This window comes from Macaca mulatta, chromosome 1 (assembly GCF_049350105.2).
Source record: "Macaca mulatta isolate MMU2019108-1 chromosome 1, T2T-MMU8v2.0, whole genome shotgun sequence".
In the NCBI taxonomy this organism is placed as follows: Eukaryota; Metazoa; Chordata; class Mammalia; order Primates; family Cercopithecidae; genus Macaca; species Macaca mulatta.
The window spans coordinates 211,668,965-211,695,814 of record NC_133406.1 but is presented as its reverse complement, the minus strand read 5'-3'; the positions used below and the strand labels follow the sequence as shown (position 1 = coordinate 211,695,814).

General features: G+C 49.2%; 1 protein-coding gene across 11 annotated transcripts in view; it reads right to left on the bottom strand.

Annotated features, from left to right (window-relative positions):
• Positions 1–1,313: 1,313 nt before the first annotated feature.
• The window catches only part of MECR (mitochondrial trans-2-enoyl-CoA reductase), a 38,967-nt gene continuing 13,430 nt past the window's right edge, over positions 1,314–26,850 (bottom strand). For 6 of the 11 annotated variants that reach the window (XM_077995787.1, XM_077995788.1, XM_077995791.1 and 3 more), the window contains 9 exons: positions 25,402–25,499; positions 24,823–24,954; positions 15,276–15,419; positions 11,842–11,944; positions 10,663–10,765; positions 9,260–9,333; positions 4,952–5,012; positions 4,696–4,768; positions 1,314–2,609 (listed from right to left, as the gene is read on the bottom strand). In XM_077995787.1, the coding sequence (XP_077851913.1) occupies positions 2,452–2,609; positions 4,696–4,768; positions 4,952–5,012; positions 9,260–9,333; positions 10,663–10,765; positions 11,842–11,944; positions 15,276–15,419; positions 24,823–24,954; positions 25,402–25,447 (894 nt within the window). In that variant the 5' untranslated portion in view covers positions 25,448–25,499 and the 3' untranslated portion in view covers positions 1,314–2,451. 11 annotated transcript variants of the gene reach the window in all.

Here is a 26,850-nt window from a genome sequence, read left to right as displayed (position 1 = left end):
CCCATTAACTTAGAGGACAGGGAACAGGAAAGAGTTGGGGCTGATCTTGAGCCCAGAAGGTGGCAAATTTTCCCCAGAGGGCAATGCAGACCTTTCCCAGCCCCAGGCTGAAGCTGAGTCCTTTTTTCCAGCGGACACACAAGATGCTCCCAAAGAAAAGATGATTATGCTGGGAGTCTGTGTGCAAATTGGCACGCAATTAAAACTTCCGGCCGGGCGCGGGGGCTCACGCCTGTAATCCCAGCACTTTGGGAGGCCGAGGTGGGTGGATCACGAGGTCAGGAGTTCAAGACCAGCCTGGCCAACATGGTGAAACCCCGTCTCTACTAAAAATACAAAAATTAGCCGGGTGTGGTGGCATGCGCCTGTAGTCTCAGCCACTCGGGAGGCTGAGGTAGGAGAATCACTTGAATCTGGGAGGCGGAGGCTGCAGAGAGCCGAGATCACCCCACTGCACACCAGCCCGGGCTACAGGGTGAGACTTTGTCTCAAAAATAAATAAATAAATAAATAAATAAAATAAATACATAAATAAATAAAACCTTCTGAGCCAGTTTTTTCCATATTGCTCCACTCCTAAAATCCCTTGGTACCTCCCTAGGGCTTCAGGGTAAGTCCTGACATCATGGTCCTTTGTGATCTGACCCTCGCCCATGTCTCCCACCTCAGTTCCCACATTTCCTCCATGTCTAAGGCAGCAGCTACACTTGACTGCAGTTCCCTGAGTGCCAGGCTCTCAGGCCTCTGAACTCTCATATGTGCTGTTGGCTTTGCTTGATATGCAGTTTCCTGCTCGGTATTCAAGACTGGCTGTAGAAGATACCTCCTCTACGAATCCTTCCTTGATACCCTCAGGCAGAACTGGGGCCCCTGTGTGTCCTCCCAAGGCCCTCTGAACACCTCCATGTCAGTGACCTCATCATTACACTGTACTGGTCAATCTTACACTAGGCTAAGCAACCTGAGGGCCAGCAGCACTTCTTTCATTGGTATCCTTAGCTTTGGGCACACACTAGGCACTCAATAAATGAGTCCTAAATGAGGCTCCTGAGTGCTGGGTACAGAGGGCCAGGTGATAAGGGAGACACCCTGAAGCCTCTGTTCTTTGCTTTGAGCAAATGAATCGTGAAGCAAATACCAGTATGTCACATGTCAAGCTCTTCTCTCGGCCTGAATAAAGCTCACTCATTTGTCAGGGCCCACCTTCAAACTTCACAGAAGCATACCCCTGACCCTGGGGCCTAGGGCAAGATCTTCATTCTGCTCTTACAGCACCCCACAGATCTTCTTTACAGCATTAGTCACTATGGCAATTACTGTGAGACTGTTTAATGCAGGGTTTATCAATGACCTCATGAACATTGAACATTTGAGAGCTGAATTTTTTTTTTTTTTTGAGATAGGGTCTTGCTCTGTCACCTAGGCTGGAGTGCAGTGGCATGATCATGGCTCACTGCAGTCTAGACCTCCCAGGCTCAGGTGATCCTCCCACCTCAGCCTCCCGAGTAGCTGAGACTACAGGTGCACAGCACCACGGGTGGCTAATGTTTGTATTTTTTGTAGAGATGGCGTTTCACCATGTTGCCTAGGCTGACCTTGAACTCCTGGGCTCAAGTGATCCGCTCGCCTTGGCTACCCAAAGTACTGGTATTACAGGTGTGAGCCACCGCGCCAGGCCTTGGGTAATTCTTTGTTGCAGGAGGCTGTTGCGTGTCCTGTGGTGGGTTTAACAGCAGTACTCACTCTGCCTGCTAGATGCCAGTAGCAACCTCCTCCCCAAGCTGTGACTGCCAGAAATATTCCTAGACATTGTCAAATGTCTCCTGGGGGTAAAATTGCCTCTGGTTGAGAACCACTGGTATACTGTCTATGTCTTCAGTTAGAACGGCAGTTCCATGACAGTGGAGATCCCACGTCCTCGTTCCTCAGGGCTCTGATGACCTCAGCCTGGCATTGACTCTTCCGTGCAGCTGATCCTCCCGAAGCCCTGGACTGGGCCGCACACTCCTGAGAAGCACAGCAAAGCGCGCGTTCTACAGGACCCTCCTCTGTGGGCTTGTGCAGCTTGAAGCCAGGGATGGTGGCCTACTGGTCTTTGCCCTGGCAGTGTCCACCCAGGCTTTGCTTTCAGGGTGGTCAGAAAATGATTACTGGGGGAACACGTGACAGAAAAGCAGGAAGGGGGCCTCTTGGTGCTGTGAGCTGACCAGTGCAGAGTGATGGTCCTTGACAGGGATGACTTCTACTTTTTGGAAGGAAGAGTTCAGACTTTATTAGATACCTTAAGGCTGGCCCTGGGGAAAACCACAGCTGGCTTCACCATCCTCCTAATAGGAAGAGGCAGTGAGGAGAGCAGTAGTCTGGGGAAGGTGGGAACCCCGACTGAGGGGCCTGCACCCAGCCCCTCAGATCTGCTTCCTCTCTCACGTCACTCCGGCTCTTTTGGGATGATCACATGGTGAGAATCTGCTTTGAAGACATGAAGGGCTTCATGGAGGCTTCCAAAGCAGACTGGTAGTCCTGCAGCGGGACCTGGGAGCAGGCAGGGGCTGTGAGTTGGCCTCGGCGGATGAGATCGCACAGTGTGAGGATCAGCTCCTTGAACTGGTCTGCGGGAGGTTGGAGGAAATCAGACAGGGGAACAGCAGCTGGAGATTGGTGAGATGTGGCACGGGGCTGCCCTATGGACAGGAGCTGGCACCGAGCTCCAATAAAGCCTTGAGTCCTGGCTGTGCCAAGGATGGGGTGGCTGTGGAGGCAGCCTGGTCCCTGCCTGTCTTTAGGACAGTGAAGTCCAGGTGGGGAGAGAGGAACACAGGAGTGGCTCTACGGTCTGAGGGGCAGGCAGGCAAAGACCACTCTTCAGAGTGGTGATTAAGATGGCACAGACTCACAGAACCTAGCCGCAGTGGAGCCAGGAGCACTGAATGGTGAGAGGAGAAGGATGGTGGAGGCAGGGAGGCCAGAGGAGGCACGGGGAGGGAGTGGGTGTGCCTGGCATGCCAAGTGATGTGGAACAGTCGAGCTCTGCTCAGGAAAAGGAGCTCTCCCTGAGAGCCCAGGACTCCCTTAGAACCCCACGACCTGAGGCTACCAACATCCCCTCCCTGGGCCTGCCTCCTCTGAAGGACCCTATATGGTACAGGAAGTTGAGAAGTGAAGGCCTTAGCTGAGAAGTGTTTTTCCATAGACATAAATTCATTCAACCTTCAAATCTAGTCATATCTACTGGTTAAAACACTTCAGTGGCTCCTCAGTTGCCTTTAAGAGTGAGTCTCGGCCGGGCGCGGTGGCTCAAGCCTGTAATCCCAGCACTTTGGGAGGCCGAGGCGGGTGGATCACAAGGTCAGGAGATCAAGACTATCCTGGCTAACATGGTGAAACCCCGTCTCTACTAAAAATACAAAAAACTAGCCGGGCGTGGTGGCGGGCGCCTGTAGTCTCAGCTACTTGGGAGGCTGAGGCGGGAGAATGGCGTGAACCCGGGAGGCGGAGCTTGCAGTGAGCCGAGATCACGCCACTGCACTCCAGCCTGGGAGACACAGCGAGACTCCGTCTCAAAAAAAAAAAAAAAAAAAAAAAAAAAAAGAGTGAGTCTTGGCTGGGCGCGGTAAATCATGCCTATAATCCCAGCACTCTGGGAGGCTGAGGCGGGTGGATCCCTTGAGCCCAGGAGTTTGAGACCAGTCTGGGCAACATGATGAAACCCCATCTCTACTAAAAATACAAAAACTAGCTGGACATGGTGGCATGTGCCTGTGGTCCTAGCTACTTGGGAGGCTGAGGGGAGGATCACCTGAGCCGAGGAGGTTGAGGCTGTAGTGAGCTGTGAACACACCACTGCACTCCAGCCAGGGCAACAGAGCGATACCTTGTCTCAAAACAAATAACCCCCCAAAACAGCAAAAAAACCCCAGTGAGTCTGAATGCCTTAATCAGGTTTATAAGGCCTTTTGTAACCTGGTCACAACCCACTCACCCAATTTCTCAGCCCCAGCTCAGATCTAGCACTCCAGGTCGCTCGGAAGCACTTCAGTGCACATACGATTTTTGATTTTTTCTGCCTGAAACACTGTATTCACGCCACCACCTTCCTCCCCTTCACTTGGATAATCCCATGTTATTCTTCATCCTGAGTTTGGAGATCCCACTCTAGGAAGCCAGTCCTCCAGGAGACGAACAGGAGATGATCTGTTCACATCCTGGCTGCATCCCTCCCCGTGGGGAGGTGACTTTGGGCATACTACTTAACCACTCTGAACCTCGATTTCCTCCTCTGTCAAACACGGCTAACAAGAGTTTAAACTTATGAATTTAAACTGAGGCAGAGATTAAGTAACTTGCCCAGGGTCCCACCACTGTCTAGGCAGAACCTCTACCCAGTAGTGTGGAAGCAGATTTGAACCCAGGCAGGCTGGCTCCAGAGTCTATTCTCTCTACTTTGCTATCCATCTTTCCCCACTGTCAGCTCTTCAGGATGGGGGCAGTGTCTGTTTTGTTCTGTGCCCCTAAGACTAACCTAGTTTAGTCCAATAACTATTTGCTGACTGTAGCTGGCCTAAGGCTATTCTCTTTGATCCTTCTGTGGGACTGGGGACCCAATCACCCCTCCAGGGCTCAGTAGCTGGTCATTTCTGCTGCCATTTTTAGGCACTGCCCTCATCTGTGACTCCTTGCACTGGGCCGTGCACTCACCTGGACTGTGGTCCTTCTTCCACTGGGACAACCAAAAGCCTCGAAGTTTGAGATCTTTAAAAATGAGCAGGCTCTGCGGACACAGGAAGGACATGCTGGGCTCTGAGGGCAAGAACTTCAGGCATCACGTAAGGGTACAGACTCCCCTCCAGGGACGGGGCATTGCCTAAGTTTAGACAGCTGTCGTGCCAGGGGATGTGGCCTGGCTGAGGTGTCCGGCCCGGCTCCAGGCATGCCTCCCTCCGACCCAGCTTACCACAGAGGCTATGACGGGCTGCTTGGCCATCCCCCCATAGGTTACCATGGTTCCTCCACGCCTAAAGAGTCCAAAGAGAACAAAGACTGGGTGCAAAGCAGAGACAGAGCCCTTCCTGAACCTGCCATGGTGCTTCTGCTTCAACCCTGGTTCCTAAACCCTGCTCTCAGAATCTCTGGGGAAGGTTGAAAAATACAGATTCCGGCTGGGTGCAGTGGCTCATGCCTATAATTCCAGCACTTTGGGAGGCTGAGGCAGGTGGATCACTTGAGCCCAGGAGTTCAAGACCAGCTTAGGCAACAAAAGGAGACCCCATCTCTATTAAAAAAGTACAGAAAATTAGCCGGGCAAGGTGGCATGCCTGTAGTCTCAGCTTCTTGGGAGGCTGAGGTGGGAGAATCACTTGAGGGCATGAAAGTGAGGCTGCAGTGAGCCCTGATCACACTACTGCACCCTAGCCTGGGCAACAGAGTGAGACCCTATCTCAGAAAATAAATAAATAAATAAATGCTGGGGATGGCAGCTCACACCTGTAATACCAGTGCTTTGGGAGGCCAAGGTGGGAGGATTGCCTGAGCCCAGGAGTTTGAGACCAGCCTGGGCAACACAGTGAGACCCTGTGTCTACAAATAATAATAAAAAAAATTAGCTGCGCATGGTGGTACATGCCTGTGGTCCCACTCAGGAGGCTGAGGTGGGAGGATCACTTGAGACTGGGAGGTTGAGGCTGCAGTGAGCTGAGATTGCACTGCTGCACTCCAACCTAGGCAACACAGTGAGACTGTCTCAGTATAAAACAAAACAACAAACCAGATTCCTAGGTCCAATCCCAGACCCAATGAATCAGGATACAAGAATGTATATTAAACACACACACACCCCCCATCTGGATGACTTGGATGTTTAGCCAGGGTTGGGAATCCGCTGATCTAACCCAACCAGTCAGGCTTTGATTAAGTGCTGAAAAGAAACTTGCTCTCCCCAGATGAGCTCGAGGCCTGAGTTCAGCCTTGGCTCTGCTTTCACTACAGGTGTCCGACCTTGGGTGATGCAGTGAAAATGGCCCAGACCTCATCTCTTCATCTGTCAATGCTCATTCTAAGAATCAATGTGAGGAAACAGCTCTACAGATATCTACAGATAAGGAGTGATGTGGATGGTGGAGGGAACAATGACAAGCGTCCTCTCACTGCAGGAGGTGCCTTCTCAGTACCTGCTGTCTGACACCCACACCCCGACGTCAGCTGACATACGGGAGTGAAGCTAATATAATTTCTAAGTGCATAAGCCTGGAGTTCACATGCTTGACTTAACCTGTGTTCCCCTCCCCACTCCCTGGCTCTTCTAGGAGTCTGTTGATCAAGGATGACTTCAAGCACATTTGGGGACAATACAAGGCAGACTTTGAAAACTACCGAATGGAAGGAGCTGCTGTCCTAGGGCAGGTACTTCTGTCCCTGAGGCTGCTGGGTAGTTTGGTCTTAAGTGCCCCTCGACTGCCACCTGCTGTAGAAAGTAGCTCCTGGGAGCCAAGCCCTCTCTCTTCCGTATCCCTGCTGCACTTGGTCTAATCAGGCTAGTAGCTAACACTTACCAGGCTTCTACTATGTGCCAGGCACAGTTCTAAGCATTTTGCATGTACTGCCTCAGGGAATCCTCGTAACAACCTTGTTTTAGAGATGAGAAAGCTGAAGCCCATCCATCATTTGTACAGCAATTTGTATATCACCCAGTGTCCTTTAGACCAGTGGTCCCTAACCTTGTTGGCACCAGGACCGGTTTCATGGAAGACAATTTTTCCGTGGACTGGAGGAGGGAAGATGGTTTTGGGATGAAACTGTTCCACCTCAGATCCTCAGGCATTAGATTCTCATAAGGAGCACGGGACCTGGATCCCTTGCATGCGTGGTTCACAACAGGGTTCACAGGCCTATGAGAATCGAATGTTGCTGCTGATCTGTCAGGAGACAGAGCTCGGGGAGCCATGCTTGCTCACCCCCCGCTCACCTCCTGCTGCGTGACCTGGTTCCTAACAGGCCACGAACTGGCATTGGTCTGAGGCGTGGGGGCCCCTGTGTTAGATTACCCTTCAGAGGCAGAGGGTTTATAAAACCCCCATTTTAAAGATGAAGAGATGGAGGCCTGGATTGCTTTTCACGTACTGCCTAACTTTCCATAGGCCCACAGCTAGTAAGTCACAGACAGAGCTGGGGCTTGAACCCAGTCATTCTGACTCCAGTGCCTACACTCATAACCACTGCACAACGCTTCCTCCTGCAATGACATTGGGATTGAGGTCGGCCACCGGGGCTGTCAGGTATAGGGTTGAAGCGGTGTGCTCAAATGTGGGGTCAAGCCTGGCTCTCCTGCTGACTAGACTTTGGGCCAGGTACCTGACCTCTTTGAGCCTTTTTTTTTTTTTTTTTGAGACACAGTCTGTCTCTGAAGCCCAGGCTGGAATGCGATGGCATGATCTTGGCTCACTGCAACCTTCACCTCCTGGGTTCAAGCGATTCTCCTGCCTTAGCCTCCCAAGTAGCTGGGATTACAGGTGTCTAACACCATGCCTGGCTAATTTTTGTATTTTTAGTAGAGACGAGGTTTCACCATGTTGGCCAGGCTGGTTTCGAATTCTTGACCTCAGGTGATCCACTTGCCTCGGCCTCCCAAAGTGCTAGGTTTACATGCATGAGCCACTGCACCCGGCCTGGGCCTCATTTTTGAAAAGTATAAAACAGAGATTAGAACTGCACCCCCTGTCTAGGTGGTTGTGGGAGGGGTAAGTCAAGCACTGCACACTCTGGTGCATGATGAATACTCACCACAGCGCTCTGGCCACGTGACTCGCCTGCTCATCTAGCCTGTGAGATCTCAGAGGGCGCATCAGTGCCACGGCCCTCTCTGTGCCTGGTAGCTAGTAAGTGCTCAGCAACTATGTGCTAGCTGAATCCGTGCTACTGAGGGGGTTCCTGCTTTAGTTAGGAAGTGTCTTTTTACGCACACTCTAGCTCAAGAAGGTTATTTTATTTATTTATTTATTTTTGAGACGGAGTCTCCCTCTGTCGCCCAGGCTGGAGTGCAGTGGTGCAATCTCAGCCCACTGCAAGCTCCACCTCCTAGGTTCACGCCATTCTCCTGCCTCAGCCTCCCCAGCAGCTGGGACTACGGCGCCCGCCACCACATCCAGCTAATTTTTTGTATTTTTAGCAGAGACGGGGTTTCACTGTGTTAGCCAGGATGGTCTCGATCTCCTGACCTCGTGATCCGCCCGCCTCAGCCTCCCAAAGTGCTGGGATTACAGGCGTGAGCCATCGTGCCCGGCCTAGAAGCTTATATTAAAGGAAAGAAGAATGGAAGGACATGCATTAATATTGTCAACAAGGCTTATCCCCCTTGGTGGTGGGGTGATAGGTAACTTTTATTTCTTTTTTGAGATGGAATCTCCCTCTATCACCCAGGCTGGAGTAGAATGGTGTGATCTCAGCTCACTGCAACCTCCACCTCCTGGATTCAAATGATTCTTATGCCTCAGCCTCTCGAGTAGCTGGGATTACAGATGCCTGCCACCACGCCCAGCTAGTTTTTTTTGTATTTTTAGTAGAGATGGAGTTTCGCCATGTTGGCCAGGCTGGTCTTAAACTCCTGACCTCAAGTGATCTGCTCGTCTTGTTGGGATTTTATAAGCATGAACCACCATGCCTAGCCAGGTAACTTAAAAAAGAAAATAAAAAATTTTTTTGTAGTGATCGGGTCTCACTGTGTTACCCAGGCTGATCTCGAACTCCTGGCCTCAAGTGATGCTTTCTCCTTGGCCTCCCAAAGTACTGGGATAACAGGCATGAGCCACAGTCCCAGCCAACAGGAAACTTTTATGCTTAAGTTTTCCTTTGCACTTTTACATGTTTTCAAAATGTTTTGTAATAAGCATAATGTTCCCTTTAAAATTAGAATCTATTTTAAAAGCTAGTACAAATTTGGAAGGTTAAATAAGCTAGGACTAAGTGACTTTTTCAGACATCCCTAGGTTATAAATCCTTGACTATTCCTCTATGGCAGACAGCTTAGCAGTCTACTTCTGGGGTCCCTTGGAAAAATAAAGCTGGATAGGCCTTTTGGTCATCTACAAAGGAGGAGGCTGAGAAAGCAGTGCCCAAATAGCTGGATGACTTTGGTCCTAGTTTCCACTCAACATTGTGCTGACCTGGTCTTGGCTTGAACTGGCCACTGGGACTCGGTCACTTGATGGTCATCCCAGCTAAAGACCTGGAGAGTTCCGGCGAGCTGGACCTGCAGGCCCAAGGGACTTACGCTAACTGCCGCAGCAGCTCTGTGGAGCTTTTCCCACCGACACAGTTGAGAGCAAGCCGTGGCTGGGGCATGTCCTGGAAAGCAACAAAAGTGCAGTGAGGGAGCGACCCCCCTCTACATGTGGGGTCTGAAGCTTGCCCAAGTGCTGTGTTAGAAGGAGGGAGTAAATAAAATGAGATGTTTATGCCTTTGTTTGCGTGCATGCACGCGTGTATGTGTTTATGCCTTTGAACTCACCTTTTTCTCTGCTTAGGAAGGGTCTTTTCTTTCTTTTTTCTTTTTCTTCCTAAGACAGGGTCTCGCTCTGTTACCCAGGCTGGAGTGCAGTGGTGCAATCATGGCTCACTGCTACCTCACCCTCCCAGGCTCAAGCAATCCTCCCACCTCAGCCTCCCGAGTAGCTGGGACTGCAGATGTGTATCATGATGCCCAGATAATTAAAAATTTTTTTGTAGAGACAGAGGTCTCACTATGTTGCTCAGGCTAGCCTCAAACTCTCAGACTCAAGCAATCCGCCTGCCTTGGCCTCCCAAAGTGTTGGGATTACAGGCATGAGCCACCTCATCTGGCCAAGAAGGGCCTTTTCTGTAGCAACTTAATCCTGTTGTCCATTTTAGGATCTGGCAGAACTCATCTTCTCTGGGAAAGAATAGGCAAAGGGCATCTGCATGCAGTTTGGTGGGCTTCGGCTCCCTGTGTGCTCCCCTTTTCAGTCCTTGTGACTTGGCTAATATTATATATGCTGATCCACTGCTTCAGAAATGTTTGCAAGAAGTGCATGCTCTTGAGTGTGTGTCTTTGGTTCCTCCTGATGGTTCAGTAAAAAGGGGCTGAGGGTCTGGTCACTTACTAGGCATGTTGTAGGGTGGAGGTTCTTGAAGGTTAAGAGGCTTTCAGTTCAGAGAGACTGAGGCCAGCTCTGACTCTCCCCCTTATAAACTATATGATTTTGGTTAAGCACTTCCTCTTTTCTAAGTAAAACAGATAGCAATTCTTTTGAATAGCTTTTGTGGAAATTATCAGATAAAATTAAGGCAGGTAGTTGGGAAAGGTTACTTCTTTCCTTTCTCTTTCTGTGTCTCTGTTTCCTCAGGTCCTCTCCTGCCAGTTCTTAGAGTCACACATGTGGGCTGACATGGCCCACCACAAATGTTTAAAACTGCAAGTCACATTGGGTTTCCTAAACTCTGTCTGTTTCTCGTGCCTCCCTCCCAGCATCTGGGCACTCAATGCATGCTGCTTGCCGCCTGGCTGCGGGAACAGGCTTTAACCAACCAAGAAGAGGCAAAGGGAGGTTTCCAGAGAGGAACAATGGTGCCAGTCCCCAGCTTCTCTAATGCATGTCAACTTTCTTCAGGGAGATGTGCATGGACTGGAGGGGCAATGTCCCTCTTACTAGGTACCTTAAAGAAGTTTTTCATTTCGGGCCTTCTTAGCTCCTCTTCTGTGATGACATGCTCAGCCCCCAGACTCTTCAGTCTGTCACTCAGCTTCTGGATATCAGGTCTGGAAACCAAATATAGTTCCCTGGTCACATCTGCCGGCTTTTTCCACCAAAGTCTCCCAGGACCCCTCTACCACAGCTGGGAGAACCCATGCTTCTTTTTGCAGGAAGCTGGGGTTAGGTTTAAGCCAGGCTTGAGCAGGGACCAGCCACCTAATTTCATCCGGCTTCAATAGCTCTTGGCTGTCTCCTCACTGGAAACAGAGTGAGACTGGGTGGCTTCCACAGGCCCTGACAGCTCAATAGTGCTAGAAGCCATCTGTGCCCAGGGAGAAGTCACTTAACTTCCTGATTTCTTCCTCTGAAAAGACAAACTCCACTTCCCCCTCTTTTCAAGGGCTCTTCAGAGTGTTGTGCACACTCTAGCCCGGGAGTGGTCCTGGGTCTCTTTGGTTAAGGCAAACGGAATGATTTTTGTTAGTACAAGTGAGGAACTGAATGAAGCTGGTGTCAATTATACTAAGACTGGGCTTCCATGACAGCCACAGCCACATTCATGAACAGTGAGGCTTAGAGAAACTGGACGATACGATGGAGAGTGAGGAAACCGAGTCTGTTACTGACTTGCTGTGTCTTCCAGGGCAAGCTGCTCTCTGAAACTTCAGTTTCCTCATCTGTAAAAGACAGATGATAAACCTGCCTCTGTCTCCTTCCTATCTGTATTTAGTGCACTTCCAAGTACCACACAAAAGCAAGGGTAAAGGGGCCTTGGGTTAGACGGTTCACAGAAAGAATAATACAGCTCAAAACATTACCAAATATGAACTGGGGTTTTGAAAACATGAGATTATCACAAGCCAAGAGTCTCAGAAAGTCTTAGCTGTTCAGTAAGAGCAGTCTCCACCTCCTTCCTGCCCTCTCTTTACATTTCAGATTCACTCATCCTATCACCAAAAGCCAGCTGGACTTCATTTCTTAGGGCTGACTCATCTGTTTCAGCCACCAACTCTGTTAGTGACACCTAAGGCCAGTTTATGCTTATGCAAGGGCGCCCTCTGGTGTACAAGTGGGCACCGCAGGGAAGGGAGGTGGGAAAGGCCGAAGTCGTGGTCTGGGATGAAGCCTCCTCCCCTCGCACCTGTCTCGGACCACATTGATGGTTCTTAGGCCCAGGGCTGCGGCGATCTGGATGACTGCTTGCCCCACTCCGCTGTTGGATGCATTCTGGATGACAGAATCCCCTGTGGAGCCGGGAAGAGAACCAAATCAAGCCCTGTATAGATCTGCAATAGATCAAAGGCTTCCAGCCAGGGATCCTACTGTAGGCAAGGGAGTCCTCAGGCTCAACAGGGACCCAGGACCTGGCTGCTGAGTCTTCTCAGAGCTTACATTGTTTCTCACTGTTCCCCTAATGCCTCTTAAACTTCCACAACACTCACGATGCCTCCCAGGACTTGGTAACTCAGCATCTACACTGGACATAATTTAGACCCTGCCCTGCTATGGAAAAGATTTTATAGCCTTCATAACCCTCCCAACTTTTATGTCCTCAGGTCTTTGCTTAGGTTATTTCCTTGGTTTGCAATGTTTCCCTCCTCTCTTCCTTCCTATTGAAATCCTGTAGATCCTTTGAAGTGTAGCTCAAGTGTAGCCTTCATGAAGCCTTCCTGGATTTTCCCCTCTATGTGCTCCCAAAGTGCTCTGTGGGCCTCTGTATTAATGCACATACCATGGTCTGCCCCGTCTTAGTCTTATACTTTGTTGTATATAGGTCCATTTCTATGAACAGCTTGTAGCTTCTTGAGAGGGCAGGACCGTGCCCTATTCCCCTCCGCGGTGTTTAATAAAGGCGCACTGCCTTGAAATGGGATTAGAGCTGTGCTGGAGAAATTGGCAGCCCCTGAAACAGGGTCCTACAGTTTTGTGGCAAAGCCCAGGTTTAGCTTTGGACCTGGCCATTGGGGAAGGCAGTGTGACATGCTGGGAAAAACGTGGGCTCTGGAATGAGATGGACCTGGGCATGAGTCTCAGTTTCACCAATGATTGTAACTAAACAGACAGGGCAAGTTATGACCTCTGTGAACTTCAGTTTCCTTCCCTTAAAATGTAATCCCAGCTACTAGGGAGGCTGAGGCAGGAGAATCGCTTGAACCCGGGAGGTGGAGGTTGCCGTGAGCCGAGATCACGCCACTGTACTCCAGCCTGGGCGACAGAGCAAGACTCTCTCTATGAAAAAAAAAAAAAAAAAGTGCCCCTGATTAGAGTCAAATGCATCATGTCCGGGAAAGTGCTTTGTTGACTTTGAAATGCTTTCTGGTTTTTGGGAGACAGCAGGGATCTGTCACACAATGGGCTGAAACTAGAGATCGAGGACTTCCTGGAAGAAGAATGCCCATTCTCCTTCACCAGGGGTCAACGTACAGGTTGTCACCCACTAGTGGATTATGAATCAATCTAGTTGGCTGCAAGCAGCATTTTTTAAAAGTTAAAATTGAGAGGAGAATACAAAATAACAGAGTATGTCACACATAGTAAGGGTATTTCACGAAACTTTGGTTTCCATTATATATATATATATATGTCCCTATTTGTATAAACTGATCACAATGTAAAATGTAATTCTCACCATTTGTCAAGATCCTAAGTTGACTCAACAGTTCTGGCCACATCAGCCTTGAGGCAGGAAAGTGGAGAGGTGCACAGTGGGTACTTAGGGTGGGCAGCGTTGAAATGCCTAGATCTGTTACCACAGCTGCAGCCCAAATGGGAGGTGGCTTTAGGGCATGGGACGCAGGCAAACAAAGCATCTGCTGCACTAGGACTCCAGCAAAGGTCCCTGGTCACAGCCACTGTCTTTTTCTACCAAACGCTCCCAGGACCCCTCTGTCATAGTTGTGAGAAACCTATATTTCTCTTTGTGGGAACTGGCATCGGCTTTCAGCCAGGCCTTGGACAGTGGCTGGGCACCATGTTTCATCACACTCCAACAGCTCTGGGCCTCAGTTTCCTCACTGGCATGAGAGGTGGCTTGGGTGAGTTCTACAGCCACTGCGCCTCACGGATGTGCACGGTGTGCAGAGGAAGCCCAGAAAGTTAATGCCCTTAGGGTGACCCTTAAACAATGGGGTGTGAGAATTAGTGGAAAACTCATCATTCAAGGGTTAGTTTTTCTTTTTTGAGATGGGTCTTGTTCTGTCGCCCAGGCTGGAGTGCAGTGGCACAATCTCGGCTCACTGCAACCTCTGCCTCCCGGGTTCAAGCGATTCTCCTGCCTCAGCCTCCTGAGTAGCTGGGATCACAGGCGCCGCCACCATGCCTGGCCTTAAGGGTTAATTCTGTGGTGGGTTCTATGAGAGTCTTCAGAGGGCCCCCAGCAAGACTGAGCAGGCCAGTGGGGGGGGTGGCTCATGTCTGTAACCCCAGCACTTTGAGAGACTGAGGTGGGCGGATCACAAGGTCAGGAGCTTAAGACGAGCCTGGCCAATATGGTGAAACCCTGTTTCTACTAAAAATTCAAAAATTAGCTGGATGTGGTGGCAATCCCAAGCTATAGTCCCTTGAAACCGGGAGGCGGAGGTTGCAGTGAGCCCATGCCACTGCACTCCAGCCTGGGCGACAGAGTGAGACTCCGTCTCAAAAAAAACAGCCTGAGCAGTAGTTGCCCATAGCAGTAACCGGGCTTCATGGGCTTTGCCTCCATCTCTGTCTCACTCTCCCCACTCCCCCTCATTTCTGCTTCCGAAACAAACTGTCTGCACCCAGTCCTGGTCTTAGGCTCCGCTTTCAGGGAAACCCAAATGAAACACTTGGCTTTGTCATTTACCTGCTGGCTGATCTCATGCAAATAGTTTACCTCTCTGGACCTCAGTTTTCCCATTTATGAAAGGGAAGACGAATAAAAGCAGTGGACAGTCTCTGCACTGCATGCCCAGCACTGTGTGAAGTGTTATGCTGTAGTGTTTCACCCTCCATGTTCTTTATTCTCCATTTTACAGAAGAAAAATCTGATGATTTGAGAGGCGAATTCACAGTCAGGGAAAGGTAAAGCCTGGGGTCAGATCCAGGTTATCTGCCCAAAGCTTGAGCTCTTAACCAATGATGGTACCAACCTCACTGCAACGCTTTGAAGATTTAATGCACTCAATGGGGATAATGCCTGTCAAGGCACTTCTATGAACTGGAAAGTGCTATGTAAACGCTGAGTGGAATTATTAACACTAAGTTCAGCGTTTTACTGAAAACACAGGGACTGTGTCTATCTTGTCTGGCTTTGTATCCCAGAGCTTAACACAGCTCAACACATTTTTGCTGAATGACAGAATTCAATCCCAAGCTCTAGGGAATGTGACCCTGCAGCAGTTTTCGAGAGTGTACTCCTCGTGAGGTTTCGGCATGTTTCCTAGGAACCAAGCTAACATCTTTCTACGTGAAAGCAACAACATTCACCCGGGTGAGAGGTCCATCACCCCGTCAAAACCTCCACCTTGCAAGTTCTCCTGGCCTTGGGGTCAGGATGTGAGTGGCACCCTAGTTGGGAGACCCTGACCTGCTCCCCTAACTCCGGGTTCCTACCTGGCTGCAGCTGCTCGAAGTCCATCAACATCCTGTAGGCTGTGCAGGGATTGACGCCCAGGGTGGCAGCGCTCTGAAGAGGGATGTCACTTGGAACTTGGATCAGTGCTTCCTCGCTGAACACAGCCTCGGTCCGCCAGGTTCCTGAGTCAGAGGATGAGACCAGGATCATAAGGAAGGAGCCCTGAGCACATTCAACCCCAGCTCACTCTCCTTGGCCAATGAGCAGCCAGGATAATGGATAGTATCCACTGGAAGCATCCAGGATAGCATCCAGGATGTTTAGAAAAAGAAGAAAATCTGGATGTTCCTCTGAATGTCTGAATCCTCATGATAATTATGCAAAATAGATTGTTATTTTTTTAAATTTTTTTTTTTTTTTTTTTTTTTTAGAGACAGAGTCTCTGTCTGTAGCCCAGGCTGGAGTACAGTGGCGAGATCTCGGCTCACTGCAACTTCCGCCTCCTGAGTTCAAGTGATTCTCACACTGCAGCCCCCTGAGTCGCTGGGATTACAGGCGTGCACTACCATACATGGCTAATTTATTTATTTGTAGTAGAGACAAGGTTTTGCCTTGTTGCTCAGGCTGGTCTTGAACTCCTTGTCTCAGGTGATTCGCCTGCATCAGCTTCCCTAAGTGCTGGGATTATACACATAAGCCACTGTGCCCGGCCCAAATTAGATAGTTATTCTGATCTTAAACATGTAGTAAAAATGGGGTGTGGTGGCTCATGCCTATAATCTCAGCACTTTGGGAGGCAAGGTGGGAGGACTGCTTGAGGCCAGGAGCTCAAGACCAGCTGGGGCAACATAGTGAGACCTTGTCTCTACAAAAAAAAAAAAAAAAAAAAAAAAAAAAAATTAGCTGGGTATAATGCCCTGCAGTCCTGGCTTCTCATGAGGCTTAGGTGGGAAGATTGCTTGGGCCCAGTAATTTAAGGACACAGTGAGCTATGATTGTGTGACTGCACTCCAGCCTGGGTGACACAGCAAGACCCTGTCTCAAAAAAACCCAAAAACCAAAAAACAAACCAAAACAAAAAATGCCAAATACTGTTGTAAGGGCAACTCAGAGAGATTGCTTTTCTGAGTTACCATCAGATTTAGCTAATGTCACCATGCAGGGAGTTAATGACCTCAAAATGCTGCAATCTAAGGGTAAGACAGTAGTAATATTACCACTAGGGCAGGAGAAGCTGAGAAAGCCCCCTTTTTCCTACACAGTCCTCATTCTTCTCATCCAGAGCAAGCTGACTCAGGTGGGGTTTTTTTTTTTTTTGAGACGAAGTCTCGCTCTTGTTCCCCAGGCTGGAGTGCAATGATGCAACCTCAGCTCATTGCAACCTCTGCCTCCTGGGTTCAAGTGATTCTCCTGCCTTAGCCTCCCGAGTAGCTGGGACTACAGGCACCCGGCTAATTTTTGTATTTTTAGTAGAGGTGGGGTTTCACTATGTTGGCCAGGCTGGTCTCAAACTCCTGACCTCAGCTGATCCACCCACCTCGGCCTCCCAGAGTGCTGGGATTACAGGCGTGACCTACTGCACCCGGCCTGACTCAGGTGGTTTTAGGGAACAAAGCATAAAAGTAGAAGTCAAGAGCACAGATGCCAAACCTGGTTTTGCTATTCTGCTGGTTTGAGAAAATTCCTGTCACTGAGTTTCAGTTACTCTAATGTGTAAATGGCACAGGCAAGAACAGCCTGACTCGCCTCCTCCAGGAGCTACTGTAGAAATCAAATGAGATAAGGAAATGAAAAATTCTATAAGCTGGAAAGAAATGAGCATCAACTCCCAGCCCACATTCCAGTTCCAGACAAAAGAATTCCAGAATGTCAGTACTGAGAAGGCCCTTATCGAGCATCGACTTTGAACCCCTCATGCAACAGGGGAGGAAATGAGGAAGTCACTTGCCCAAAGCCCCCTGGCTTATCTAGGCAGAGTTGGAGCTGGAACCTGGGTATCTGGGCTGCCTGCCTTCCATCTACAGATATTTATCTTGCACCCAGGCACTTGAACAACACAGACACATTCCCTGCTTTCATTCTAGTGGAGTTGAACAGGTGAAAAAAAGCAGATATGATAATGATAAATTATAAATAGAGACAGTAACAGCAAGGGAATTACTTTAGATGCGAGTCAAGGATACTTCTCTGAGGAGGTGACAGGCTAAGAGTGACTCAGAGCACACAAAGAACATCTTAGGCAGGGGACGCAGCAGATGCAGAGATGCTGCAGCAGGACAGACACAGGACTGGGATGGGATGATGCTGCACCGCAGGGTGGAGACTGATGGGAAGAGTGGTTTGAGACGCAGCTGGCCTGGCTGATGCAGCGGGGGCTGGGCAGGTGATGTGACACTTCCAGAATTCTGACCCACAGTAACCATGAATTCCACCGTGAATTCGTACATATACATACATGAATATACATGTAACACAAGCCTGTGTTTCACAGAATACTTACCCTTACTATGTAAGAGATACTCTATTTTTTATTCTTTTCTGCTCAACTTTAATTTTAAAAAGTGCTATTTGCAACTCACTAGATTGATTTCCCAAATGGGTCACAATCTGCGGTATGAAAGCATGACCTCAGCACCATGGTATGGAGAGCTGATCTTGTTTTAGTGAATGAGTGAGTGGGAAGCCTCTAACAAGCTTTAAGAGGAGACTGAGATGATCTGATATGTGCTTTAAGATCACTTTATTGCTGGGTGAAGACTGTGGAGTAGTGAGGGGCAGTGTGGAAGCGAGAGGTCTTTGCGGGGGTTGAGGTATGAGATGATGGCTGCCTAGACTGGGACTTTGGCAGTGGGGATGAGGAAGAGAAGATGGATTCGAGTTCTGTTTTAAAGATAGAATCAATAGGATTTGGTGAGGACTGGGTGAGGGGTCTGCATCACATGGGCAGGATCTTGTATGAAGAAGGGGTGAAGAGTGTAGGCTTTGGAGTCAGAGAGACTCCAGCCTTGATTCCACTGTGTCTTCACTGTGTCACCTTAGGGAAATTGCTTGGAGCCTTGTTGGCTCAGCCTCTGGTCACTGTGGCAGCTTGGGGCCCTTGGCCTGTGCTTCCAAAGCTCTTGGGCATGCCTGCTCACTATTTAGTTGCTGGGATTCTAATGGTATCCCGGTCCTATGTGGGCCAGCTGTGGGAAGCAGGGGGCAGCCTGGGTAATCACTAACCGTGCTGTAGGAAATGGGGATGTCAATGTGGGCTTTAGGGACCAGGAACTGGGGATGGGAGGCAGGAACACTTTTTATTTTTATTTTTTTGATACGGAGTCTTGCTTTGTCACCCAGGCTGGAGTGCAGTGGCACGATCTTGGCTCACTGCAAGCTCCGCCTCCCAGGTTCACGCCATTCTCCTGCCTCACCCTCCCGAGTAGCTGGGACCATAGATGCCTGCCACCACGCCTGGCTAATTTTTTGTATTTTTTGTTAGAGACAGGGTTTCACCATGTTAGCCAGGATGGTCTCCATCTCCTGACCTCGTGATCCGCCTGTCTCGGCCTCCCAAAGTGCTGGGATTACAGGCGTGAGCCACCAAGCTCGGCCTGGGAACACTTTTTATTGAAGGCTGTGTCAATCCTAGAGTAGGTCTATGGCTGAGAAAATAAGAGACTGAAAAGGCAAGGATTCCTCTGGAATCCAGGAAGTGCCCCAGCATCCTGTGGGCTTTCCCCAGACTGGCCTTCAAATCATTGTTCCCACTCATCTCAGCTAACACTTATTGCACTCTACCCTGTGCCAAATGCTTAGGGCAGGGCTTTCTATGTATGAAATCCAGGGCATTTTCTAATTCCTCTTATGGCACGACAATGGAAATCCAGCCCTTGATATGAATTTCTGGGGCTTAGCGGTCCCTAATCCTCTTCTCAAGAGACGCTGGGTGGGAGGGAGGCAGCACCCATGGTCAGAGACAAGGGCTTTCAGGATTTCAAGTAGAACTCTTAGGCTTGAAGTTGGAGAGACCTGCTTAAAAACCCTGGTTCTGCCACTCACTAGTGTGTGACTTTGAATGATCACTTTACCTTTTTTGAGTTTCCATTTCCCTAATCTGTGAAATGCAGAAAATAACACTTATGTCATAGTGGGAAGATTAAACTAAAGACATTTGTACAGAGACTATCACTATGCCTAGCATACAGTGGGTGTATAACACACATTGTTTTCCTTTAATGATGCTAATTCCCAGACCTTAGCTCTGAGGATTCCCAATTCCTCACTCATATGCAACTGACCCTTAACCATCTCCATTATCTAACTTGGGGGTCAGCAAATTGTGACCTGTGGGCCAAATCTGGCTCACCACTTGTTTTTGTAAATAAAGTGTTTTTTTGTTTTGAGACAAGGGTCTTGCTCTGTTGCCCAGGTTGGAGTGTGGCTTACCGCAACCTCTGCTTCCGGGCCTTGAGCTATCCTTCCATGTCAGCCTCCCCAGTGGCTGGGACTACAGGTGTACGCTGCCACACTTGGCTAATTTTTTGTAGAAATGGACTTTCCCCAAGTTGTCCAGGCCATCCTTGAACTCTTGGACTCAAGCGATCTGCCTGCCTCAGCCTCCCATGCTGGGATTACAGGCATGAGCCACCACGCCCGGTCCTGCAAATAAAGTTTTACTGGAACACAGCCATGCTCACTCAATTGTTTATATATTGTCTGTATGTTTACAATAGTAGAATTGGGTAGTCACAAAGATGGTATAGCCTACAAAGTCTAAAATATTTATTATTTGGCCCTTTAAGATAAAAGTTTGCCAACTCCTGATCTAATTCATAGAGAAATTTGGCATTTGCAAAGATCATTGCATATATTCGCTCAGTTGAGTTTTATTAAGAGTCTACTGAGACATGGTAGGCAGTGACTATTAGTTCCATTTTCGAGATGAAAAAACTGAGGCACAAAGTAGCTGTGACTTAAATCAGGTCATACAGTGGAGCTGGAAAGAGAACTTGCCCCTGATTCCAGAGCCAGTGCTCTTTCTATGGCTCTGTGCTTCCTCAGGAAGGTTTTGCGTATTTCCCAAGGAGAAAGTCAGTTGGCAAAGATCTATGTACACCATCTGGTCTAGTCTCCCCTGGGATCGGCTGCACGTGGGAAAAGGCCGGCTATGGGCTCAGCAACAGCTGGGCAGCTCAGAACCATGGAAAATGACCAAGCTGTGGCCAGCTGAGAACTTATATGTTTAATAGTTGCCACTCTTACTAAATGGCAGTCTTCATGAGAAGAAGGACCATGTCCGTTCACTGCTGTGTCCTTGAGTCCAGCATGCTGCAGATGCTTACAAAATGTTTACTGAATACACTGAGTTAATTGCAGTACTCACAATTATAAAATCCTCATCCTCTCTGGCTGGCACCTTTGGCCGGGTGCGGTGGCTCAATGCCTGTAATCCCAACACTTTGGGAGGCTGAGGGGGGCAGATCACCTGAGGTCAGGAGTTCAAGACCAGCCTGACCAACAAGACAAACAAGACAAAACCCCAGCTCTACTAAAAGTACAAAAATTAGCTGGGCGTGGTGGTGGGCGCCTGTAGTCCCAGGTACTCGGGAGGCTGAGGCAGGAGAATTGCTTGAACCCAGGAGGTGTAGGTTGCAGTAAGCTGAGCAACAGAGAGAGACTCTGTCTCAAAAGAAAAACAAGACAAAAAAAGAATCACCTTTTCTCCAGGGAAGAATCCCTGTTCTGGGTACCCCCACCACCACACGTACAATTACCCAGACACCTGGCAGACGTCCTTTATTCTCATTTCCAAACTGAAAGTATTGCCAAATCTTGTTACTTTAGCTCTTGACTCCACATCCTCTTCTCCAGCCCTACGGCCCTGTCTTATTCAGACCCTCACCCTTCATCATCTGAAGCCTGACTTGTTTGCCCACCTCCTCACAGGCTTTCTGCCTCCACCCTCTGCCTTTCCAGACCAATGGTTTGCAGACCATTCTCTGCATTGCACAAATCCTAACAAATCATTCCTCTACTTAACTCTCCGTTGGTACTCCTTGCACTGTGGATGCCGACCCACCAGGACCCAGCTCCAGCCCACCTTTCCAGCTCCACCTCACTTCTCTTCCACTCCCACCCATGAGCCAGCCATCCTGAGCTACCTGCAGCTCCCCACCAGTGCTGTGCCTTCTCTTATCACTTACGTTCACACATGCTGCACTCCCTGCCTGGGAAGCCCCTCCTCACCTAGCCCACTGGCTGCACTTCCAGCAGCTCTTCCAGACTGAGTTCAAGCATCACTTCTCCGGGAAGCCTTTTTTAAGGCTTTCCAAGATAGAGGACTCTTGTCTTTGTGTCAATCCTGTGATTATAGTGCTTGTAATACTGTATTGTATTAAGTGTTGTGTTTCCATTCCTGGGCCTCCTACTGCCAGCCAAGAGCACTCTGAGGGCAGGAACTGTCTGCTCACCTTGATAGGACCTTCACTCAGCACAGGGGCTGGCCCGAAGCACTGGCATCAGGATCCAGTGAATCCTCGCAGCTCTCAATTTGCTCAAATGGCTGAGTTCCTTCACCGCCAGGTGGGTGTAGGAGATGGTGCAGCCATTCTTGGCAGCCTCCATGATCTTAGAGAAGTAAAGAGCTTGTAGTAGACTCCTATTACTGTTTTTTTTCCCCCCTAGTATTTTTTTTTCTTTCTACAAGTGCTCCTTCCTAATCTCTGGGGCTGTCAACCACAAGGCCCCACCTTCTGTACCATGGAGGAAGGTGACAGACTCAATCAGAGCAACCGGAGTGGCCCTACCCCACCCCAGGGGACTGGTTCCGGGATGGGCAAGGCCCATTCAGGGCCCTTCTGGGGGATGTGCTGGACATGATTGTGGAGGATGTGCTCATTTGTTTGTTTTTAGGGTGATATGAACCTCAGGCTGCTGGTGGCCATCTACGAGAGGGGTGTATCAGAGTGGATCTGAATTCTAACTCCATCACTTCTGGCTGGGTGACCTTGGACAAACTGCTCAATAGTTTACAGTTTTCCATTGCATTTACTGTTGTATTGCCTGCAAAATGGGAAGGAAATAACCACCTCATGTTGTGGGAACAATTGAGTTAATATACATGAAGTGCTTAGAGTAGTGCCTGGCACAAAGAGAGTGGCCAATAAGTATTTGCTGGTTTGATTATATCAATATGTGGGGATAGCCCATCTGAGAACAAGTGAGAGACACAACTCTGATAGTACTGGGGCTCTTAGATCCAGCTGAACCCAAAGCTTTCAACCTGTTACACTTCCCAGTTCCACAGATCAATTAACTTTTTTTTTTTTTTTTTTTTGAGATGGAATCTCACTCTGTCGCCCAGGTTGGAGTGCAGTGGCACGATCTCGGCTCACTGTAACCTCCGCTTCCTGGGATCAAGTGATTCCCCTGTCTCAGCTTCCCGAGTAGCTGGGACTACAGGCATGCCACCATGCCTGGTTAATTTTTGTATTTTTTTTTTTTTTTTTTTTTGAGACGGAGTCTCACTCTGTCCCCCTTGCTGGAGTGCAGTGGCCGGATCTCAGCTCACTGCAAGCTCCGCCTCCCGGGTTCAGGCCATTCTCCTGCCTCAGCCTCCCGAGTAGCTGGGACTACAGGCGCCCGCCACCTCGCCCGGCTAGTTTTTTTGTATTTTTTAGTAGAGACGGGGTTTCACTGTGTTAGCCAGGATGGTCTCGATCTCCTGACCTCGTGATCCACCCGTCTCGGCCTCCCAAAGTGCTGGGATTACAGGCTTGAGCCACCGCGCCCGGCCAATTTTTGTATTTTTAGTAGAGATGGGGTTTTACCATGTTGGCCAGGCTGGTCTTGAACTCCTGACCTCAGGTGATCTGCCCGCCCCAGTCTCCCAAAGTGCTGGGATTACAGGCATGAGCCACTGCACCTGCCCTTAACTTATTTTTTTTTTTTTTTGGAGATGGAGTCTCGCTCTGTTGCCCAGGCTGGAGTGCAGTAGCGTGATCTCGGCTCATGGCAGCCTCCGCCTACTGAGTTTAAGAGATTCTCCTGCCTCAGTCTCCCGAGTAGCCAGGACTACAGACGCGTGCCACCACACCTGGCTAATTTTTTGTATTTTTATTAGAGATGGGGTTTCACCATGTTGGCCAGGCTAGTCTCGAACTCCTGACCTCAGGTGATCCACCCACCTTGGCCTCCCAAAGTGCTGGGATTACAGGCGTGAGCCACCATGCCCAGCCCCAACTTCTTTTTTTACAGCAAGTTTGAGCTGGGTTGCTGTAAGTTACAACCCAGAAGATCATAACACTGGTGTGTAGTGGGAACCCAGGAGAAAGAATCCAGTGAGCACTGTCATTTTGCTGTTTGAGTTTGGGCCAGGGCTTTACTTCTCAAGCTTCAGTTTGTGTCCGATGGGTGGATAATACATGTCCTGCTTCCCTCTTGTAGCTGCTGTGAGGATCGATGTGTATAACAGATGTGCCTTGTAAACTGTTAAGTGCTAAAAAATAAAACTCACCTATGACTCCTTATAATATATCAAAGAAAATCCTGCTCATTACCTTGGCTTGGGAAGGGCCTTACCCCATGTGGACCCAAGCTACCTTTTTAAAAAAATAGAGACAGGGTCTCACTCTGTTGCCCATGCTGGAGTGCAATGGTGCAATCATAGCCCACCGTAGCCTGGAACTCCTGGGCTCAAGTGATTGAACCTGCCTTTCTGGCCTTCTTTCTCACTCGTGCAATCCTCTACTATGTGCAAACCCTCTGCTGAGGCTACAGTGGATTTTCCACCATTTCCCAATCTCACCTTTGTGTCTCTGCTCATTTTACGTCCTCTACATGAAATGCCTTTTGGCTCATCTCCATGTATAAACAAAATTCAGGCTGGGCACAGTGGCTCATGCCTGTAATCCCAGCACTTTGGGAGGCTGAGGTGGTGGGTCACCTGAGGTCAGGAGTTCGAGACCAGCCTGGTCAACATGATAAAAACCCCTCCCTACCAAAAATACAAAAATTTGTCGGGCGTGGTGGTGGGCACCTGTAATCCCAGCTACTCAGGCGGCCAAGGCAGGAGAATCGCTTGAACCTGGGAGGCAGAGGTTGCAGTGAGCCGAGAACGTGCCACTGCATGCCAGCATGGGTGACAAAGTGAGACTCTGTCTCAAAAAAAATAAAATAAAACAAGGCCAAGTGTGGCGGCTCACGCCTACAATCCCAGCATTTTGGGAGGCGGAGGCGGGCGGATCCCTGAGGTCAGGAGTTTGAGACCCAGCCCGGCCAACATGGTGAAACCCCATCTCTACTAAAAATACAAAAATTAGCTGGGTGTGGTGGTGGGCGCCTGTAATCCCAGCTACTTGGGAGGCTGAGGCAGGAGAATCACTTGAACCCGGGAGGCGGAGGCTGTGGTGAGCCGAGATCGCACCATTGCACTCCAGCCTGGGCAATAAGAGCAAAACTCTGTCTCAATAAATAAATAAACAACAACAACAACAAAAAACCCTGCATTACCCAGGTACACTGAGCCAATCAGTGGACGTCTATAGAGTGGGTGAAATAGGATCTGGAAGAACGAAAAGGCAGCTGACACCTGGAGAAACTCACCCAAACCAGCATTTGCTGGAATCACCCAGTCTCCTGGCTTCAGCCCGGTCACATTGCTGCCCACTGCTACCACCTGTGCAACACCTTCGTTCCCTCCAACAGCTGGCAGTTCGGGAAGGAGGCCATAGTTTCCTGAGGAAGAAGAGCATTAAAGGGTCAACCAGTGATGTTTGGGCAGTGAAAGAGCATGGACTTGAGTACATGCCATCCTAGGCCTGATCTGGGCTCTGCTTTGGACTGTCTGCCTAACCAACCTCTGAGCCTTAGCTTGTCTGTATAGGGGGACTATATTCTTTAGTGTTCATGGTTATTATGAAGATCAGATAACATACGAAATAAAACCAGCATGTCGTAGGCACTTCACAAGGTTTAGTTTACTCCCCACTGCAATCTTCTCAAAAATCCTCACATGCCAGAAAAGGGAGGCCAGACAGGGCTGACACAGCCTGTAGACGGCTCATCTGGAGAACAGCTGCTGCTAATCACAGGCATTTCACACCCACACCTGAGGAGGAATGAAAACGAGGTGGCAGCTGAACAAAAAAGCCAATTAACATAAGCCACAGAAACCAAGGTTACCTTGGATCATATTTATGTCAGATGGATTGATAGGGGCCGCCAGCATCTTCACATGGACATCTGATCCTCCCACAGCAGCTAGCTCCAGGTTCTTGAGTCTAAGCACAAAGCCAAACGGAGATGTTCATGTCATCCAGGCTAGATTGGGTGTTTCGCTCAAATCATCTCCCCAAAGTAGGTCAGGCAACATTTCTGAGCTGCCATGTGTGCCCAGGAATTATAGTTCTGTTATAAAAGAGAGGTACCATAAGAAATCAGTACAGAAGGCTGGGCGTGGTGGCTTATGCCTGTAATCCCAGCACTTTGGAAGGCTGAGACAGGCGGATCACCTGAGGTCAGGAGTTCAAGACCAGCCTGGCCAACATGGCGAAAACCTGTTTCTACTAAAATAAAAAAATTAGCCGGGCATGGTGGTGGGTGCCTGTAATCTCAGCTACTTGGGCGGTTGAGGCAGAATAATTGCTTGAATGTGGGAAGCAGAGATTGTAGTGAGGTGAGATTGTGCCATCCATCCTGGGTGACAAAGCAAAACTTTGTCTCAAAAAAAAAAAAAAAAGAAATCAACATAGGATACAGGTTGACTCTCATTAACCACAAGTGGAAAATCTACAGTGTTTTTTTTTTTTTTTTTTTTTTGTTAAAGACAGAGTCTCACTGTGTCACCCAGGCTGGAGTACAATGGCGCAATCTCGGCTCACTGCAACCTCTGCCTCCCGGGTTCAAGTGATTCTCCTGCCTCAGCCTCCCAAGAAGCTGGGACTGTAGGTGCTTGCCACCACGCCCAGCTAATTTTTTTTTTTTTAATTTTTAGTAGATGGGGTTTCACTATGTTGGCCAGGCTGGTCATGAACTCCTGACCTTGTGATCCGCCTTCCTCGGCCTCCTAAAGTGTTGGGATTACAGGTGTGAGCCACTGCACCTGGCCTTTCAACCCCACTGTCCTCTCTGGGACAGGAAACCTCTGCTGGCCTAGATGAGCCCTGTGTTTCCCAAAACTCGCTTGGTTATAAGAATTACCTGGTATGCTCATGGATATAAATCATCAGGCCTACCTCTGAATTACTGAGCCAGAATCTCCAGATGAGGGCACCCCAAGTAGTTCTTACCAATAGGCATACCTGGGAAATCCCAGGCTAGCTGACATGTCCTCCACCTGTTTGATTTTATTCTTGGTCGTAACATATACAGGGGAGAGGAGATATTTCTGTTAGTTGTGGAGTGTGGGGCTAATGGGGAGATGGCCTATGTAGTCCACAAAGACCTCTATGGGTGGCCGTGATTCACTCTGAGTGATGTCCCTTCTGGAGGAGGATTCTTGTCTGGCAGAAAGGACCCTGGGTGGAGGGCTGAGGGTCCTGGGCGTAAAGCTCCACCACAGGATGCCTGGGTCACCATGGGCAAGTTTCTTCTCTGCTCTAGGCCTCTGTTTCTCCATTTGTAAAACAGAGT